Here is a 19,333-nt window from a genome sequence, read left to right as displayed (position 1 = left end):
TTGTTAAGTCTCATCACACATACTTATAGTCAGGTCATCTCAAAGTTATTTGTATTGTGCTTTTACAGCCTGATGGTGTCACAAAGCAGCTTCACAGAATTTAGGAATTAATACAAAATATAAATAATATCCCAAGGTGAGCAAGGCAAAGGCGGCAGTGGCGAGGAAAAATTCCCTTGAAGCTAAAGGAAGAAACTTTGGAAGGAACCAATACTCTCTAGGGGGGTCCATCTTCCTCTGATCAAACAATAGATTATTTATAAAGCATTTGGTGGTAATAGTTGCGTTTTTGGCTGTCATTAGCTGGACATTAGTGCTCATCTGCAAGGAATTAGGAAAACATTACATGCTGTGGCCTCAGCGCGGCGCCGCTCTGCTCCTCATTTGACTGTTTTGGTGCTTTGCGGATGTTGTGGGAAATTCCAGCTTCATTCACTCACTGTGATGGCGACCAACATTGAGCAGATTTTCAGAGACTTTGTTATGAATAAAATAAAAGAAATTGAGGATGAAAGCCAGGATAAGAGGTGATGTCTACATTTATTTGTTCGAAAAGTAGCTGCATTGTCCTCAGTGGCTTTGGTTCAGCGACGTTATTAATAGCTGATCCTGATATCCGACTAGCGTTAGCTCGTTATTTACTCGATAGTAACTGAGCTATTGTGCTCGTTTTAACAGTATCGATGTTGTGGACGAGCGTATAAACATGAATAGCATAGGTTATTAGCTATATAGTAATGTCTTTTTCTACCAGATATGTAATAGTTTCTCTGCACCAGAGCTTGATTGTATGGCTTACGGAAGCTAACTTTAGCATGATCTAAATTGCATGTAGTGCTATATTCGCCGAAACTGCAGTATAAAACCTCGCTACCCCGAGCTGAAAATAAATTTTATGTCTCATGTCCTGTTTATGATTTTGATTTTAGAAGGTTTTCCTTTATGTTTCATTCATCTGGTCTGGCTAGTTATTTTTAGCCAGCTAACGCGTATAAAATGTTATGGGCAAGTAAATAATACCGGCTTTTAATTTTTGTGGGTTTGGCACAGCGTTCTCATCCCCCTGCAGCACAAAAGTTAGCTGCAGTTTGTAGACTTCAGCAAAGGTTTAATGTTAGTTTGCTCATGTGGTTTAACGCTATACAGTATATTCCAAAACATAAATATAATGTACATAAAAATATGCTCTCTATGCAATGAACCATACATAGACATGCATAATAAACAAAATTTTACATTTTCAAATGCATTAAAACAACAATTTGGGATTCAGAATGTATTCACTGAGCATCTTGTATGCATTTAGTAATAACAAACAAATTAAGAATATGATGCCTGCAGCACACTAAATATATATATATATATATATATATATATATATATATATATATATATATATATAAAATATATTATAGGCACCTATTTAGTAATTAAGATGGATTTGATATCGGTACTCTGTATCAGCAGATACTTGAACACGAAATATCAGTATTGGAAAGGAAAAGTGGTATCTGTGCATCTCTAGCGAAAATTATGTAATATTCAAGTTATTGTTCTGAAACCTTCCACTATTACCAGGTGAATATTAGTATAAAGTATTTAAGAGAAAGCCACCAATGCTTTGTAAGCAAAATTGTGTCATTGCTCAAAAAACTGGAGAAATCTCTGTCTGTGGAGAGTAAGGCCAGACACCACTGTTAAATGTGTGTGATCTTTGGGCCCCCAGACCTATTTGTATGAGAATCTGTTACAAGATTATGATAAATATAGCTACATTGACTTTGGAGTATTTCTGAAAACTGTTGCAATTTAACAAAGTGTTGTTGCATCAAGAAATGCAACCTGGAAAACATTTATGCAAGGATAAAGCCATACACCAATTCTGTGCATAAACATGAAGTTATTGGTTTTAAGTTGTGGTCAGATGTGTCCATGTTTCAACTTGATTTGGGGAAAAACAAGTGCAGAGTTCAAAGTACCAAACACAAAACAGCCCATCCAGAATGTTGTAAATGTAAGAGGCAAAACCCTTCCTCTGTCATTGTTGGGGTGTTCATCACTGCCAGTGGCAGAGCTGACATGAAAATGTGAGGAGCTGTCATTGATGTTGAGGTGTATATCTGAATTTTAGGGAAACACATTACCATTAATGTGATACCCTTTCCTGCGTTATTAAAAAAAAAAACATTGCCAGCCCTCATTCTATATTTGCTATAAAAGCATGTGTGTGTGTGTGTATTTGACTAGCCTGCTTTTGGTCCAGGTCTTTCTCCTATGGTGTATTATGAAGAGCACAGTCAGAAAACCTCAATGATGGACTTGCATTTAAAGGCTTGTACAAAGCAGAAATGTGCAAGTTCCACATGCAAAAGTATCACAATTTGTTTTGCTCAGTTCCAAAATATTTTTAAAAAGTGTAATTAAATGCAAATGTGATGTAACACACAATGTAAAACATGCCACTGTCCTTCTATGTGTTGAAAATATATTTAACTTGTTTATATTTACAAAATACAATCAAGCTGGTCAGTTAAAACATTGCATTTATTTTCTTTCTACTTTTGCCATTTACATATTTAATAGAAGTTTTTCACACAAAAAAATCCCAGCTTTTCTGAAAACATTTAAGTGATCTCCTTCCTAATTAGCTATTTATTTATTCCTTCATATATGTTACTAGAGCTAAATACAGATTGGCTGCATATAATCATTTTAAGACTTAAGGTATACCAGACTTTTTTTTTTTAATCAATATAAAATTATAGCTGAAGAGTAAATCCATACCTAGATTTTGCCAGAAAATCTGTATTCATCCCATCTCCAGCAGCTCAGATCACAACGTCTAATGAAATTATTGGTGGAAACATACTAATTGTCTAAAATCTACTTACTTTGTTCAAAAGTTGTTTGATTTCAAATTGCTTAATAATATAGTCTAGTGCAGAGTAAGGTGTATTCCGTATTAGCCATTATAAAATAATAGTTAACTAATATTTAAAGTTGTTGTGACTACTTCAAGCTTTTTTTCTTCTTTTTTTTATTATAATTCTTTTATTCATATATATTCTTTCAGTCATACAGACCATGTGAATACTAATGATGAAGAGTCACATTCTGAAAAAGGGACAGGAATGTATAAAGAGGCACCTCCTTTTGAAGCGATTAATAAAACGACAGGTGAGTCTGCAGTGTGTTCCCCAGACTTTTCTAACACATCCAAACTCTAATATAACTTGACTCATATTATTTTCATTCTCTCTCTAGATAAAATCAGAAGTAATAACTCCCAGGACAACAGTGCCAGAGATGAACACAATACTAAACACAAGAAAACTAAAAAGCACAAAAAACACAAAAGCAAAAAGAAGAAGAAAAAACATAAAGGTGAAAAGGAGAGTAGTTCGGAGACGGAATCAGATGGAGAATCTCAAGTAAGGTATGATATATTTAAAGCACGGTGGCGCAGCAGGTAGTGTCACACTCACACAGCTCCAGGGGCCTGGAGGTTGTGGGTTCGATTCCCGCTCTGGGTGACTGTCTGTGAGGAGTTGGTGTGTTCTCCCTTTGTCTGCGTGGGTTTCCTCTGGGTACTCTGGTTTCCTCCCACAGTCCAAAAACACACATTGGTAGGTGAATTGGTGACTCAAAAGTTTTCGTAGGAGTGAATGTGTGTGTGTTGCACTGTGAAGGACTGGCCCCCCTCCAGGGTGTATTCCTGCCTTGCGCACAATGATTCCAGGTAGGCTCTGGACACACCGCGACCCTGATATGGAAAAGCAGTTACAGATAATGAATGAATGCCCAGCCCTAGCAAATTTTGTGTTTAGAATAATAAGTCTTAAGTCAGAATAATTCTGAAATGGTCCATTGTGCTTCTATAACTCTGCAGTGTGAAGAAGAAAAAAAGAAAGAAAAAAAAGAAACAGAAAGGAGGAGAAAAGGATAAAAAGTGTCGCTCACAGTCTGGGAGCACGTCTGCATTTGAATCAGACTCTGAGTATGAATCTAAGCCTTTTTGTGACACTAACAAATCTTCAGCTAGGGACATGTCATCAAAGTCTGAACTTCATGATGGGGGAAATTTCAAGATTTCTCAAGAGTTGCCTGACATAATACCTAAGCTTGAGACAGCTGCTGAAAAAAGCAAAGCATCTGAAGGAGGCAGTGAAAGAAAAAGAAGCTCTAGTCGCTCTAGGACGTCTAAAGTTGAGAGGGTTTTCAGAGCACGTCATTCACGTTCCAGCTCAAGCAAACGAAAATCAAGACATAGATCTAGATCCCAATCACTCAGGCGATCCCGGAGATCAAGGTCAAGATCTTGTTCAAGGAAAAGTCCTAGGAGGAAGTCTCCAAAGCAGAGACAGAGAAGTAGATCCAGGTCAGGATCACACAGACGAAACAGGCGTTCCAGGTCTCATTCAGCCAGAAGAAACAAACAGTCAAGGTCCAGGTCAGGGTCTGGGCAAAGTAGATCAAGGCCTGCTATAAAGAAGAACATGAAATCTCGATCAAAATCTAGATCTGTTTCACATCACCGTTCCAGTCGCTCCAAGTCTAGGTCTCGAACACGGGTAAAACGTTCTACACCAAGGTCCCAGTCAAAATCAAAATCTTTATTTAAAGATAAGCAAGCAAGAAATGATGAACAAAAGATACATATGGTTTCACAACCAAAGAAAGAGGTTAGCTCTGCAATAGAATCTGAAATGGAAAACAACGTTAAAATGGTAATAAATTCTATCAGCATCATTTCAGGTGGCACTGATGATGGAAAAATTAAGGGATCATGGAGGCCAGTTCCTTTTTTGGAAGACAGCTCATCTACTGCTGTTATTTCTGGCTTGTCTGAGACCAAGTCTTCAGTGAAGTGCATTACACCTGACTTGCCTTTGGATATGAAAAATACAACAGCAAGTTCAAGAGATGGGTCAAATAATCCAGGTGTTGATCCCAGGACTGAAACAAAAGAAGAAATTACAAGTGTAAAGTCAAAACACTCACATATAGTGAAACATTCCAAGTCATCATCCAAGTCCGTATCTCCAAGTACACAAAGACACTCAAAATCAGCCTCAAGGAAAAGATCCAAATCCAGATCTCCTGCAAAACGAAGGCGATCTAGATCGTACTCCTGGAACAGTAAAAAGACATCCAAGTTATCTCCTTCACAAAGAAAAAGATCTAAATCTAGAACATGTAGTCGACATTCTCAATCCAGGTCGCCAAAAAGGAAAAAGTCAAAATCCTGTTCACCAGATCGAAGGAAAAGGTCTAGAACCCCTGACAGAATAAGAAAGTCAAGATCAAGACATAGATCACGCTCCCGGTCAAGAAGATCTAGATCTCATTCTCGACGAAGAAGAGGAGGTTTCAGGAGCCGGATGTTTAGTCAGCGTGATCGATGGAAACGAGAACCAAGCCATTCTCCTGTACTCATCCTACGGAAAAAAAGGTCAACTTCTCAAACTCGTCGAAGCCCCAGCAAGAGCCCTCCACGCCTTACTGAGCTTGGTAAGACAAATTTTCTACAGTTTTCCTTTAGGGTTGGACAAGACAGCATACTGCGTTTTTTAAAAATGTGGACGGCATCTCAAAATGAGGGCGGCGTTTAAAAACTATGGTGTGTGTGGTGTGTACAATTTCTGTTCTGTGTCTGACTATATTAAATACAAAGAAAAAGAGGCCATTCATGTGCATTTAAGAGAGCCACAGGGAGAGGGTACTGTGTGCGCTCACTGACTGATGAGCACAGTGTACACGACACACGTGTTGACGATAAATACCTGTTTCTGAGAGAGCAAATTTCAACAACTGGTGCTGAACAGAAAATATGGCTTGAAAATAAAGTTTGAAAAATAAGTTTACACAGTTTAGAAACATAGCTGGCCAGCTAAGAGGCACAGCTGATTGTTTTACAGCGAACTCCAGCTCAAATCACACATATGTAGAGGATAAAGCCACATACCCATGAGCACAAAATTGAGTGAAGGGTGTTCCGAGCATTTTTCCTGTTTCATTCATTCCTCTTTCACCCTAGTAATACCATATACTGTTTTAATATTTTATGAAGGTATGATGGTATGAAAAATGTGGATATCGCCAATCCCTTTATTTCTTCTACAGAGAAGTTTGGTGCATGTACTATTAATTTACTACTACGTATTTGCTGTATTTAGTATATTGGGGAACAGTATTTTAAACTTGACAATTAGGAATTGAGCTCTAAAATTTGTTGACATTTCATGCTAGTGTTAAATATGCTATTCCTTAGAATTAAACAGTCTGTTTTTGTTATTCTGCCATTTAAACATATGCAAATGTCCTCGGGGTTTTAAAATTTTACTGGGGTTCTTTAAAATTAGTGTGAATGGGTGAAGCCCAACTGCTATAAGTTGAAAAGACAGGTGTATGCAGTTGCATTGGTTTATATAACATTACCAAAAACATTAATTATTGTTCTTGAAGATTTGCTCATTTGAAATATAACATTTTTTGAAAATATCAACTATTGCTTTGAATTGTGATTTTAATTTTGTATTTGCAGATAAAGAACAGTTGCTTGAAATTGCCAAGGCTAATGCAGCTGCAATGTGTGCTAAGGCTGGGATGCCAATTCCAGAGAGCCTTAGGCCCAAAACTATTCTTCAGCTGCCCTTGCCATCTCCAAACCCCACATCTTTATCCTTACCCCTGCCTTTACCAGTTAATCTCCCAATGGGTGTACAAGGGATGTCAAATATGACCATGAATGCTGCTATGGCTAGCATGACCGCTGCCACGATGACTGCTGCTCTGTCCAGCATGGGAGTCCTTGCCACTCTTCCACAGTTGGCCCCCTTGCCTACAATCACCAACAAGCCTCCACCGTCGGCCACACCAAATTTGGCTTCTATTGAGGAAGCTAAAAGAAAAGTGACAAAGCAAGCAAACAGCTATAGTATCAAGGAGCTAACAGAAGTAAGTGATGAGCATCCCCAACAGTTTTATTAAAGTATTGCTTTATTTTCAGATGAATTTGAAATATAAAAACATCATCTTTACTTTCAGAAATGCAAGAAGATTGCAGAGAGTAAAGAAGAAATGGCCATTGCAAAACCACATGTGTCAGATGATGAGGAAGATGAGATGCCTTTTGGAGGAGTCGCCCTTAAGGAGAATAAAGGCATCACTTTCAGTTTAACTGTAGGTTTTTCCACTCAGTCTGGGATTTTTTTTCTCATACAGTTGCTTTAATGTTAGTGAACCTTTTAAAGGCAACGTTCACAATTTCAATCAAAAAGCACCTCGTTTAATACCCAGGTGATGTTTTCTCACCATTTGCTAGTTCACCAGTCTGTTTGCATGTTGGAAACTAATCTGTTTACAAAACCCTAATGTCGGTAATCATGTAAAGAAAGCAAAATAGACTTCCTCTCTCTGCTCCTATAGACAATTAATAGGCTACACGTAGTTAACAATCCAATTGACACCAAGCATTTAAAATCAGAAATATAATACAGTTTCAAAACTGTGGAGAGGGCCCTCTGCTTCCTCCCCCACCTCCCCTGACGAGAAGCTCATCCAGGTTGCCAGTTTGAGGAAAGCTGAATGAATAAGCAAGAGATGAGTTTAAGAACTGTGGACCGTAATAGCTAAGAAGAATGTGCAATAATCAACATGTTTATACAGAAAGATGTTCATAATTTCACTAAAACACTTACCTATGCAAGAAAAAGTCCAAAAAGTAAATGAGCGACTTTACTGTCCAAATTCACATTAAATATTTCAGCTAGACAAGGCTAGTTTTACTTATTGATTTTCCCTTTCATCATAAATGTGGTTTAGGAGGCAGAATCTTGCTTCTTATTTACAATTTCGTTCCAACATTTTGTTCCAACTTATGTGTCTGTTTACAAGGCATAAATGGAAAAGACCCTCACTGTTTGCCCTGCATTTACAAGAATTTATTGTCTAAACCACCTTAAAATTTTAGACTAGACAAAGCTGGTGTTATTTTCCCTTCACCCGTAAATGCCATTAAAGGAAGCAGATCTTTGCTTGTTATTCATTAGTTTAGTTTATTCAAGCATTTGGTTTTGCATTAAATGGATCCATTTTACTACCATTTTATCACTTATTTGAGTTACTCTCCAGCTTCTTATTGAATACTTATTTCCACCTTAAACAGCTATGCAAAGCCAAAGCTAGCGCTAAGTTTTATAAACAAAACTCGTTTTAAAACACTTTTTATTTCCCATTTTATCCATTTAAAAACACAATCATCTGCCTACTAAGGTATTGCTTATATTTGCTGTGTACTACCAAGCTTGATTTATCAGTTCCACTTTAAATAGGTGAATATGCAAGGCTTTTAAAACACAATTCTTATTCTTTAATTCCTTAAAACACACATACACACCATTTCTTTAAAATAAAAAAAACAGTGGTATTTACACCTTTCAATCATATTGAAATTCACCTTCTTCATATAAAACACACACCGCACAGTCCTGACACCTTTCAAAGGTCGCTATGCCTCAATTTTTTTTATATTAAACAAACAAACTATGGAATTTACTCCTTTTAAGCTATAGGCATATGTACTTCTATATTTTCTTTTCAGAAATGAATTGCTGTTCTGACTCTGTTCTATAGCTAGCATTGCTGCTTCTAAACTGAACACAAGGCCAATATTCCCTCTCATTTTACTCCGTCTCTGGTCATGGAGATTTTAAAAGGGCAATGGGGCTTGTTGGGTCAAGGCAGTGTTTTAGCTTACTCTATAATCTATATTAAGATTCCTTAATCTATAATCACACACCCTGGACATTTTATAACTAAGTACTACTGCTGGGCGATAAGCGCAAATCAATATCACAATTAATTGTACGTTTTACCACAGGAACGATTATTTTGTTTTTGTATTTTTGACCCTCATAGTTCAGTGATGAGGCTTATACTGTATACACATGAATACACAGTGGGGACACAACAGAATAAAAATAATCAATATAATTGATATAGACAATATTATGTTAATTAGAAGTTTTGAATATCGATTATGATTCATTTTTGTTTAATTGCCCAGCAATATCTTACAGATTGCTCCTTTTAAAGGCGAAATTCATGATTTTAATGAAATCATCAGGCAGTAAACAGCATTTTGGAGGTTTTTAGACATTTAACAGACCCCTATATCTTGAAAACCATGAACTCAGATGAGGATGTTGCTCTATTGCTGCTCCATAGATAGTTAATATTGATCTATTTTTGCTGTAGATTGAACTGATTCTAAATACGGGAGACTGCTAATTGCATGAACGTAAACACAGACCGAAAGTTCTATAACACTAAACGACTCAAGTTACAAATGTGTTTGTGTGGTAGTTCAAAAGATCAACTTTAGCCATTTACAAACAGCATTCATTTTTCTCCTCAAACATAAAATTCCACCTTAAAGGAGGCAGAACTTCTGAACATACAAACAAACCAGAGAAAATTGCAATTCCCTACAGTTGAAGACGTTGCCTTTATGTAAAAGAAAATTTCTTTAAAGAAATGTAAGTAATGTGCAAATAAACAGACAGAGGTTTGATTTGCTTAGAGCTTTTAGCCAAAACAGGATTTTAAATGTAATGCAGCTTAACTGTACTTGTTTGACATGGATAAAACAGATACATATTGTTACATAAAATCTAACAAAAAAAAGTACATATGTCATCCAGCTGAAAGTAATTTACAAGCCCTGTAGTCTGTCTTAGTGTAAATTATTAATGTTTCATTTCTGCAAATTTAAGTACAGTGATTTGTAATTAGTTGAGCTGAATCATTTTGTGGTTTGCAGTCTAAAAGTGAAAATGTACTCAACTTCATGAGTGGTTGAATATTAACTGTTGCAAGCTGAGATGAGATTTAGTGGGGGGAGGGGGTTCCCAGACAGGGATAAACCTAGTCCTGGACTACACAGCATTTTATACTCTGATTTTCCATTGAAAGAAGGATATAGCCCAGGACTAGGCTTAATCCATATCTGGGAAATCACCCCAATAAGAATTATTTTTTTATTAATCTTCTGTTTAAATGATGGTTTGCAAACAGTAATTCTTCAACCATTCATTTGATTGAATACATTTGTCTTTCCCTAATTTTGCAGTAACCCCCTCCTGTGCCGCCATGTCCCTTCCCCTTCTTCAGAACCCCTCAGTGAAACCAGCAGTAAGATCAGAAGCTGCTTTTGCCAAGGAGTTCCCAGTGTCTTCAGGTTCACAGCACCGTAAGAAGGAGGGAGATGGAGCATATGGGGAATGGGTGCCAGTGGATAAAAAGAATGAAAAAACAGGGTCTTTATCATCATCATCTGCTGGGGCTGAGGATCAGAACAAAGATAATGATTGTGTCTTTCCTGAGGCATCTGCACAGGTTAGTTTACAGTGGTTTGATATTGCTAATACAGTACTACTGATATAGTCTTTTGCAAACTTTAACTTTATTGTTCTTCTGTGGCTTTAGCCAGTAGACATCACCCTGGCGATCAGTGAAAGGGCTGTGGCCCAGAAGAGACTTGCTGAGAATCCATTTGACATCAATGCTATGTGTATGCTTAATCGTGCTCAGGAGCAGGTGCGTTACATACATGCAATGATATTGCAGCACACCTAGAAAGTGTACAGACAAGTAATGAAAATAGTTTTCACTCATTTTGTTTTTATTTAGTGTGTTAATCAGGCTTGAGAAATGGTCCAAAACTGAACTCCAACTTCTAACAAGCAGTACCATATTTATGATAATAGTGTTAAACTTTTTCATAGTCTTTAGCATTTTTCATTCTGGCCTTAAGGACATTGCTGGACCTAGACATGACAGCACATGTTTCTCCAGCATGTATTAAAAATGCAGTAATTGTAGTAGATGAAATAAATAAGGAGGTGGTACAGCAGCCCAAACATTTTAAAATGTGTAAGGCTGTAAAACACCTGAATATGAAATCTGAATCTGAAAAATAATGCAGAAATTATGTCAAAACCACACAGACACCTGTCCCATGCAGACAACTGTCCTGTTGCGTCCAGTACTTAGACTGTAAATGGAGGTATTGATATAAAAAGAGCATTGTATTTTTACAGGTGGATGCTTGGGCCCAATCTAACACAATCCCAGGTCTCTTCACTGGTTCCACAGGTGCTCAAGTGCTCTCCTCTGAAGAGCTGTCCAACAGTGGCCCACAGGCTTGGATCAAGAAGGTAAAGCAATGTCCCAGTACTATAATATTGACCCGGACACTTATCTATTTGGTGGTTGAAATTTTGTGTATTTTTTAAAAATGTATTTGGTACAGAGCCTCTGGCTTATAGTGGATGGTTTCCTGTAATCAAAGGCTATTGCCGTCATAAAAAAGTCACACATGTTCCAGCATGATTCTTTTTTTATTGTTATTTTTTATTCTTCTTCTTACCTATTGGAATTTGATGTTTTTCTTATATTTCAAGGGCAATTACAAGCACACATGTAATGCAACATATATAAATAATATAATAAATATATGACATCCCACCACTCATGCATCTCATCAGAGATACATGAATATCGTTATCTGTTTGTCTTTGCTGATAGGTGTACCCACTCCACAGTTAAAAATCACCTATTTGAATCTCCTGTCAAACATTGGTGTCAGTCTTTGTAATTACACATGGCCACACTAAACTTTTTGAGATTATGTCAAAATAACCAAGGAATCTGGTAAAGTAGTTAAAACAGTTGATGTCAACATAAGCAGAAACAGGGATGAAATCTTTGAAATCAGATAAAAGAAGAAAAATCTTCAGTATACACACATATATATAAAATGTGTGTGTGAAAACATTTTTAAGGTGTATGTTAAAAATAGCATACAATGCGTAAGAAGTGGATATGAAATTAATTTCAATTTAAAATGAAACACGTATTTCACACTTTTACTGTTTTTCAGAGCATTTTTAGTTATTTGGCAATATTTTTAACATCATTGTTCACAGTAAGAGCCAGAGTAACTTTAAGGAACAGTTTGTTTTAAAATGGGTCATCTAGTAGCATTGTCATACCCAACTCATATATGCACACGCACTCAGATATACAGTTATACCTTGACTTATGGGTTTAATTAATTCTGTGGTCCAGTTTGCAACTTAGTTTGCTCGTATATCAAATTAAATTTCCCCATTAAAATTAATTGAAATGCTATTAATCCATTCCAGCATGTGTTTTTAAATAAGAAAAATATATGTAATAACAAATAATATATAAAAATAGAGTGTAAAAGTGTAGAGTAAAGGGTAAAAAAAATGTAAAGAAATAAGTGTGTTTACCTTGAAAATCAGATGTAGATGCTGGTGGAGGTGGAGGAGATTAGGGGAGTTTTTTTATTTTGTGCTTTTATTTATCGCTTAACTTGCTACACACTTAATGCTACAAAAACAGCAATAAGACAGAGATGCTTGCATGGCAAGATAACCAAGTGAACTGAATGCTCACTGGGCTGCCAAGTGGCGGGTGGCGTAAGCTCGCTTGCTGGTAGCTCAGACCTTGGCTCGCATCATAAAGCAAAAAATTGACAGAGCAACGGCATATATCACTGTATATCTGTTAATTTATCTAAACTGTAAAGGCTAGTATGTAATGATTTGCACCACCCAACTGCCTATTCTCCCAATCACACCAATGAGAGGAAGTTGCTGTGTAATAAGGCTTTAATGTTATATGAGTTGTAAGAACACACTATTAGCATTTATCTGTTTCTTGACAATACTTTAATTGAGACTGAGATTTTGGCCTTATATTACATACAACAGTTCCCCTCCTATAGTTTTTTTTTCTCCAACTCTAGATTAGACAACAGTTATATAGCACATTAGCAGGAATTATGCTGAGTGGTTTGCTGTGGAGGAATTTTGCTGGAAGTTGCTCTGAATGTACATCCAATAAAATGTGTATGTTCTGAGACCCTGAACACCATGGTGAATCAAGTGTACAGAGGCGTTAAGAGTTAGCAACATACATTTGATTTTTTTATGTGGAGTGGATACACCTTTTTAAGCAGAGTCATGCAGATGTGTTTTATTTTGTGTGAAATTTTATTGTAGCAGGTGCATTGCAGGAGGGGCTTCAGACCTCAGGGGTTGACTATAGCCTACTTAGAATGACTTCTTTGGAAGAGGACTTGAAGCAAGTCTCCAGGCACCCCCTACTTGATTGAGACTGGGAGCTCAAAATGGGTAAAAAAAAAAAAAAGAAGAAGAAGAAGAAATTAAACACAAAATTTCTAGTAGTGAAAAGTCCAGCCAGTTCTCTCATTTTATGCAAAAAAAACTATTGTGTGTTATCATGGAATGACTTCAATTCTTCAACTGCCATGTGTGACGGTTCTTATTTCAGGACAAATTGTCCCGAAGGCTTTGAATGCTGACTAAAGACATGATCCTCATATTTACATTCAGGCTTGGTAATCCCATGTTTTTATATAGAGTTTTTGAGCTAAATAAATAGTGAAGAAATGCCATAGCTTTTAATGTTAGATGCCATTGCATTCACACACTCAGTCAGAGAGGGCATACGGTGTGTTCTATAAGTGTTGTGCTTCTGAAATGGCAAATTTCACATAGTAACTACACAAATTTCACATAGCTTTATATACAGTCAAATGAAAAAATGTAGACACCCATAGTCATATTACATGTTTGAAGTACATTCTCACATCTTCAACAGAGAACATATTTTTTCATATAATGCATGAATATGGTTTATCTATGAATCAAACACTGAAAACAGAAGAAAAAATATGCAGACTTTGTGACCTGCATAAATATTATATTCTAGGTTTTATTTTCTCATTTTCTAAAATTTCAAACATGAAATTTGACCAGTGGTGTCCAAACTATTGCTAAAAACACATTTTGCTTTTTAGCACATATTTGCCTCTTCAAGTGTTTAATAAGTTTATTTTATAGCCCTAGCATATATGGAAATTCTGTACCAGTACTAATGAACGCCATAATTTTACTTGCCTTCACTATGAACTGAAGTAACGATTTTCAGACCTGTCCTCAGTGTTCCCAGAGAGTTCAAGCTGTTGCTTGATTTGTATTCCCACATGGAGATAAACAAAAATATGGATTGTCTGAGGAAACCTGAGGACAAGTTTGAGAACCACTGATATGAGGAATGTTTGATGTCTTTTTTGCTGGTTTGGGGCTTAAGCAGCAGTTTTGTATCCGTTCTCAGTATCAGTGTGCCTCAATACAGGGTTCCAAAGCTCTGAGCAGTTTTGCCCTACTGGTGGAGGTGGTGGGGGAGTGTTGGGGTGGGTCACAAACACAAGAGGGGTGGGGGTTCACAGTCTGACCTGTGAACTCTCACCCCTCTATATGGAAACTTGTTGCAGGGTCAGTCCTTGTAGCTGCCTTGTTGCCATGGTCACTGTCAGGCCCCTTCTATTCACGTCAGATGCAGAGCCGATGATGGGGGCCTAGGTACGTACGTCATACAGCACCATATTTCTATTAATGTGGATTTGTGTCCGCTCCGAAGAAAACTGCAATGGCTTTTTTTGTGTTTCAGCTGAACTAAGGATACTGATCCCTTGTCAGAGTTGGTACTGATGCCTTATTTAGGAGTACCATTTTAATAATTTAATATTTGGAGCATGTAATATTGCTTTTTGTTAATTGTATGATACTGTGCTTGTACAGGTGAAATACGGTGATATCACTGTTTCATTATAAATAACTTTACACTTTTAATATCAGATTAATAATTCAACTAAAATTTAGCTTCTAGTTTAGTCATTTATTAGGACCTTGTTAAGAGCAATCTCCATAATAGCTAAAATGTAATGTTTATGTGCATTTTTTAAGGTTTTGCAGCTTGTTCATTTGAACAATGTACAGCATATTTTTAATAGCCCAATAATTATTGCACACGTCTACAGGTGAATTCCAAGGTTTTAAAAAAATCCACATTTAACACTAAGGACCTTGTAAATCAAGGCAAAGTATTTCTTATATAAATTTGGTTCATATACAATTTATTTTTTTGGTAAAGGAATACAGTAAAGGTGTGTATTCCTTAGTTTCAGTGGAGATGTGATGTTTTGCTGTGAGTTACCTGTTTCTGATACTGTTGCCATGGTTTTTGAGCTCTTACTATATCCTCTTTGCTTTGTCTGCCTTTTTTCTCTCTGTCTCCTTTCGCCCATATCTGTCCCTTCTCCATCCAGGACCAGTTCCTTCGTGCCGCACCTGTCTCAGGGGGCATGGGAGAGCTACTAATGAAGAAGATGGGTTGGCGGGCTGGGGAGGGCCTTGGCAAACATAGGGAAGGCACAGTAGAACCAATTGTGATTGATTTCAAAACAGACCGCAAGGGTGAGCCCATCTGGGTATTTTTTTTTTTTTTCATTTTCTAACATGAATAAAATTAATTTGTCAAATTGGTATTGGTAGGATTGGTAGCAGAAGGGGAGAAAACCCAGAAATCTGGCAACTTGGTGGTGATGAAAGATCTTCTTGGTGAGTTTGTGGAGTAATTATATATCAAATTATTAATATGTTTTTTCTTAATTTTATTCCAGCTTTTTCTCCTTGTTTGTTTATGGCACCACATCTTAATATGACTTTCTTACAGGTAAACACCCAGTGTCTGCTTTAATGGAGTTGTGTAATAAGAAGAAATGGCCACCACCAGATTTTGTCATGGTGCTTCACACTGGCCCTGACCACAGAAAGAATTTTCTATTTAAGGTAAGTGAACGTGTGTTGGGTTGGGCATCATAACAATAATAACTATATAGCACAGTATTTTAACAAAAACCCTTCGCACTCCCACCTCCCACCCAATGGTAAAACTGTATACCATGTTCATATTTTGAGATGGTATGACAAATGTGGATACAACACGTCCCCGTGTGTGATTGATGGTTTGTTTTGAAGCATTTCTTTAAATTGATCTTTTAAATTGAAAGACTGATGTTATTGTCATTGTGATAAAAAAATAAGCCACAAGGACCATTCCTTACTGCATGTTTCAATGGGAAACATATTTGGCATGACACAAAACTTCACCATTATAAAATCAATGTAATCCACTGTCTCGATTGGCTTTTCCACTTTCTGAAGATCATTTTGGAGGAAGTTTCAGGAAGCTGAAATGGCTTAACTGAGCAATCTATAGCACAGTAGTTGAATTGAATAAAACTGCCTGTATTAAATTGTGGTACATTAACATGGAATTCAGATGTCGTGAAATGGTCATAGGTATATATCTGTATTTTATAATTGCTGTAAACACGGCTCAACCAATCAGATTTTAGGACCAGAATTTTCTTTTTTATAAAATACAGGTATTTGATAACCAAGAATGTTGTGACTGTAGTAAAAAAATAAATAATCATTCATAACCATCATCATGGTATGGAAGCCCTGAAGGACCAAATTTAAAAAATGATAAAATTTGAAAGTATGTTCCTGGGGTTAAGCTCTACGTTATTATTTTAATACATACCAAAAACAATTGAAAAATATTTCTAGCATCACATATACAATTTTAACCCTCGAAAACTAAAAAGGTTCTTCCTGAAAATCGTTTTCCTATTTGTGAGGTGAGCCTGAAGGGCAATTTTTATTTTCTTTTAGTGCAATTAATGTGTTATACCAGTTTTGACCAGCAGGAAGATACTTAATTTCAGTAACTGCTCAAGGCTTCCATACTGTCGCTTTTTTTTAGTGTGGTGTTTTTTATTCTCTGTGTCATCTTTAAATACTACTGTATCTTCTGTTTCCAGTGGAATAAAGAAAAAGTAAAAAATTCAGATTTGTTTAATTGATTAGTTTTATGTTTATGATTAACATTCAAAAAAAGTAATAAGACAACAAATGCCAAGTTTGTTTAAACTGAAATATACAAACTGTACTACTTCCTTGTGTATAACTTTCGTATACTTATAAATGCAAACATGGCTAAAATGATTGTTTCCTTTCTTTCTTGTATTTACAGGTGGTGGTTAATGGGTGTGATTACCAGCCCCAGACAGCTAGTCCCAATAAAAAGCATGCCAAAGCCATGGCAGCCACAGTGGCTTTACAGGCATTGGGGGAGGTAGCTGGGGACAGTATCCATTCAGGACCTGTGTTCACCGCAGCCACCAGCACATGATAAACACCTATACACTCACACACACCCCATAAAATTGTACATCTCATTGTGGACAACAAAGCTACTGTACCTCAGTTTAATTTTTTTCTTGGGATTTGTAAATTAATAGAGATACCTGTTGGATATATAATGTGTAACTTGAGTGTGCATTTAGTTTAACTTCTCTTTGCATTATTATTATTTTTTTTATTTTTTATTTTTTGTGATTTTGGCTGACATGGAAGATCAGTTTTTTTTAAATTATAAAGACTTTTTAATGATTAAATTAATTTCTAAGAAGGAAAAAAAAACACTCAAAATAGTTTACATATGTTTGGGCTAAGGGGCAATCAACAAGAGTCATTTTTTCATTTACGCACATACCTTTAGCTAAAGGTTACTATTGTGCCTACTAATCAGTCTTAAGTATTCATCAGATAATCTGAAATCTTGTGTTTTGTAATTCTGATTCTCTAGGCCTTTGAGGTGTCGTTGAAATGTGCAGTAGACAGTTACATTGCTCATGTGGTAGGATTTGTTTTAAGTTTCATGCACGCTTAATTAATGGTTAAACGCTGTGTTCTTCATGTTTTACATATGCAGTGTGTTGTGTATTTTTTAACTAATACTTTCTTCTGGATTGCTCCAAACATTGCCACTATAAAGCTACTTCCTACTGAAAGCATGTATTGAGCTGCTGAGTGAAGACATATTTTCACTAGGTAAAACTGAATAAATTGATTACTCCTCTCCAAGCACACATTCCCGAGTGATCTCTGAAGGGTAACAGGAAAAAAGTTTGTTTCTGAATCAGTCTTCTTTTATCTCACTTATTATTTTCTTGCTAAATTTTCTTTTCTCCCTTTTCTAACATAGGCAGCAATGTTTCACCTCTTGTCATATGCCCCCTATTATCTTTCATTGCGATGGTTTCACTGACAAATATAACATTATAATATCAGTATGTGGTACCTTACTGTCTATTTTTGTTACAGACTGCGTAAATAATTAAATTGCAAATCGTATACCATCCTGCCTGATTTAAACAATAGATCAGACATGTTCCTGCTAAAGATTAACATCCTGGAGGGGAATCGTTTCTCTATGAATTCCATTCGTGTCATATCACTGTTATGTCAATATGAGAAGTCAACTAAATATGTAATTGCTGATTGTTGCAGTTGGTTTATAGCAAAAACACAGCGGCCGTTCTGTTTATCTGAAAGTAGAAAAAAAAAATGGATGCGAAACTGAAAACAAAATCTGAAAAAATACTTCAAATATCAAAATATATAGAAAGTAAAAAAAGAGAATAAAATGTGTATTTAAATGTAAATAAATAATTGAAACAAAATTATATTCAAACTGAATAAAGTCATTCTACACTTATTTTGAATACATTGCTGTATTTTTCAAAGTTCAACCTCAAGTTTCGAACTTGAAATTTCCGATTTTTTGTTCTTCAATTTTTTTGCAGCAGCAGCAAGCAGAAAAACTGAGAACTACAGCTCTACTTTTAGATAGAAAAAATTTAGTTTCTACATTTCATTCTCCCTCAACACATTATAGATACATTTTGAATCAAAGTAATACTTAATACATAACAATCACATTAGATAATTTCATATACTAGATTAACTATAACATTAACAAACTATTATTAGAGTGTAAGACAAATATGAGTCATAACTATGCAAGTAATTCAATGACATTTTGACTGGACATACGATAATATTAGACTACTATGCGAAAAGGATTTTTATCACATTGTAATATCTTGCTATTCTTTCTCCAATTTTCTGCAATTTAACGATAATCCTAAATACCATAAACCTACATGTATGTCCTGGTGAGGCAGACGCTATCTCCAGCAAAGTGCTATTGAGAAACTTGGGGGGCTTTCACATGACAAGCGTTCTGTGCGTCGCTCACCGCGAGTCTGAGCGCAGCGCATGTCAGTGGAAATTAGGACAATGTTCATTTTGATTGAACTTTGAGCGCAGCGGCAACTGGCTTTAAAGTCACGCAACAACGCGGCAAAACACCGCTTACGGTAGCGCAGCGGCAGAGTGAAGCGGCGCCGCTCTCTCCATAGAAAAACAATGGCATCGCCAGCGTAAAGCGGTTTTGCCGTGTATTATGTAAAAGCGCCCTTTAAGTGTGGTTGTTGAACTACACAGTCTAGCAGAATTCA

The 19,333-nt window shown here is 36.3% G+C and overlaps 1 protein-coding gene across 5 annotated transcripts; it reads left to right on the top strand.

Moving 5' to 3' along the window:
* Positions 1-403: 403 nt before the first annotated feature.
* On the top strand, positions 404-18,455 carry LOC136686345 (protein SON). Of its 5 annotated transcripts, XM_066660055.1 has the most exons (13): positions 404-527; positions 3,074-3,177; positions 3,265-3,436; positions 3,890-5,511; positions 6,545-6,957; positions 7,048-7,182; positions 10,174-10,398; positions 10,489-10,599; positions 11,103-11,219; positions 15,227-15,374; positions 15,453-15,518; positions 15,634-15,749; positions 17,002-18,455. In XM_066660055.1, the coding sequence occupies exons 1-13, from the start codon at positions 445-447 to the stop codon at positions 17,158-17,160; spliced, it is 3,471 nt and encodes a 1,156-aa protein (XP_066516152.1). In that variant the 5' UTR covers positions 404-444; the 3' UTR covers positions 17,161-18,455. The 5 variants fall into 5 exon arrangements, 3 of the variants coding, with proteins under 3 accessions (XP_066516152.1, XP_066516155.1, XP_066516153.1); XR_010800313.1 differs by lacking the exons at positions 15,453-15,518; positions 15,634-15,749; positions 17,002-18,455 and adding an exon at positions 14,393-14,480 and having other exon boundaries at positions 15,227-15,365; XR_010800312.1 differs by lacking the exons at positions 15,453-15,518; positions 15,634-15,749; positions 17,002-18,455 and adding an exon at positions 13,095-13,226 and having other exon boundaries at positions 14,393-15,257.
* The last annotated feature ends 878 nt before the right edge of the window (positions 18,456-19,333 follow it).

The sequence above is a fragment of the Hoplias malabaricus genome, chromosome 2, assembly GCF_029633855.1.
Source record: "Hoplias malabaricus isolate fHopMal1 chromosome 2, fHopMal1.hap1, whole genome shotgun sequence".
Lineage (NCBI taxonomy): Eukaryota > Metazoa > Chordata > Actinopteri > Characiformes > Erythrinidae > Hoplias > Hoplias malabaricus.
The sequence above is the reverse complement of the archived record's forward strand: the minus strand, read 5'-3'. Positions and strand labels throughout refer to the sequence as shown.

What these genes read in the sequence shown, in the direction of transcription:
- LOC136686345 (XM_066660055.1), top strand. Translation starts at nt 445, where the DNA reads ATGGCGACCAACATTGAGCAGATTTTCAGAGACTTTGTTATGAATAAA. An exon ending in GTATCAAGGAGCTAACAGAA is followed by an intron (nt 6,958 to 7,047) that starts GTAAGTGATGAG and finishes CTTTACTTTCAG; the next exon opens with AAATGCAAGAAGATTGCAGA. An exon ending in GGTGATGAAAGATCTTCTTG is followed by an intron (nt 15,519 to 15,633) that starts GTGAGTTTGTGG and finishes ACTTTCTTACAG; the next exon opens with GTAAACACCCAGTGTCTGCT.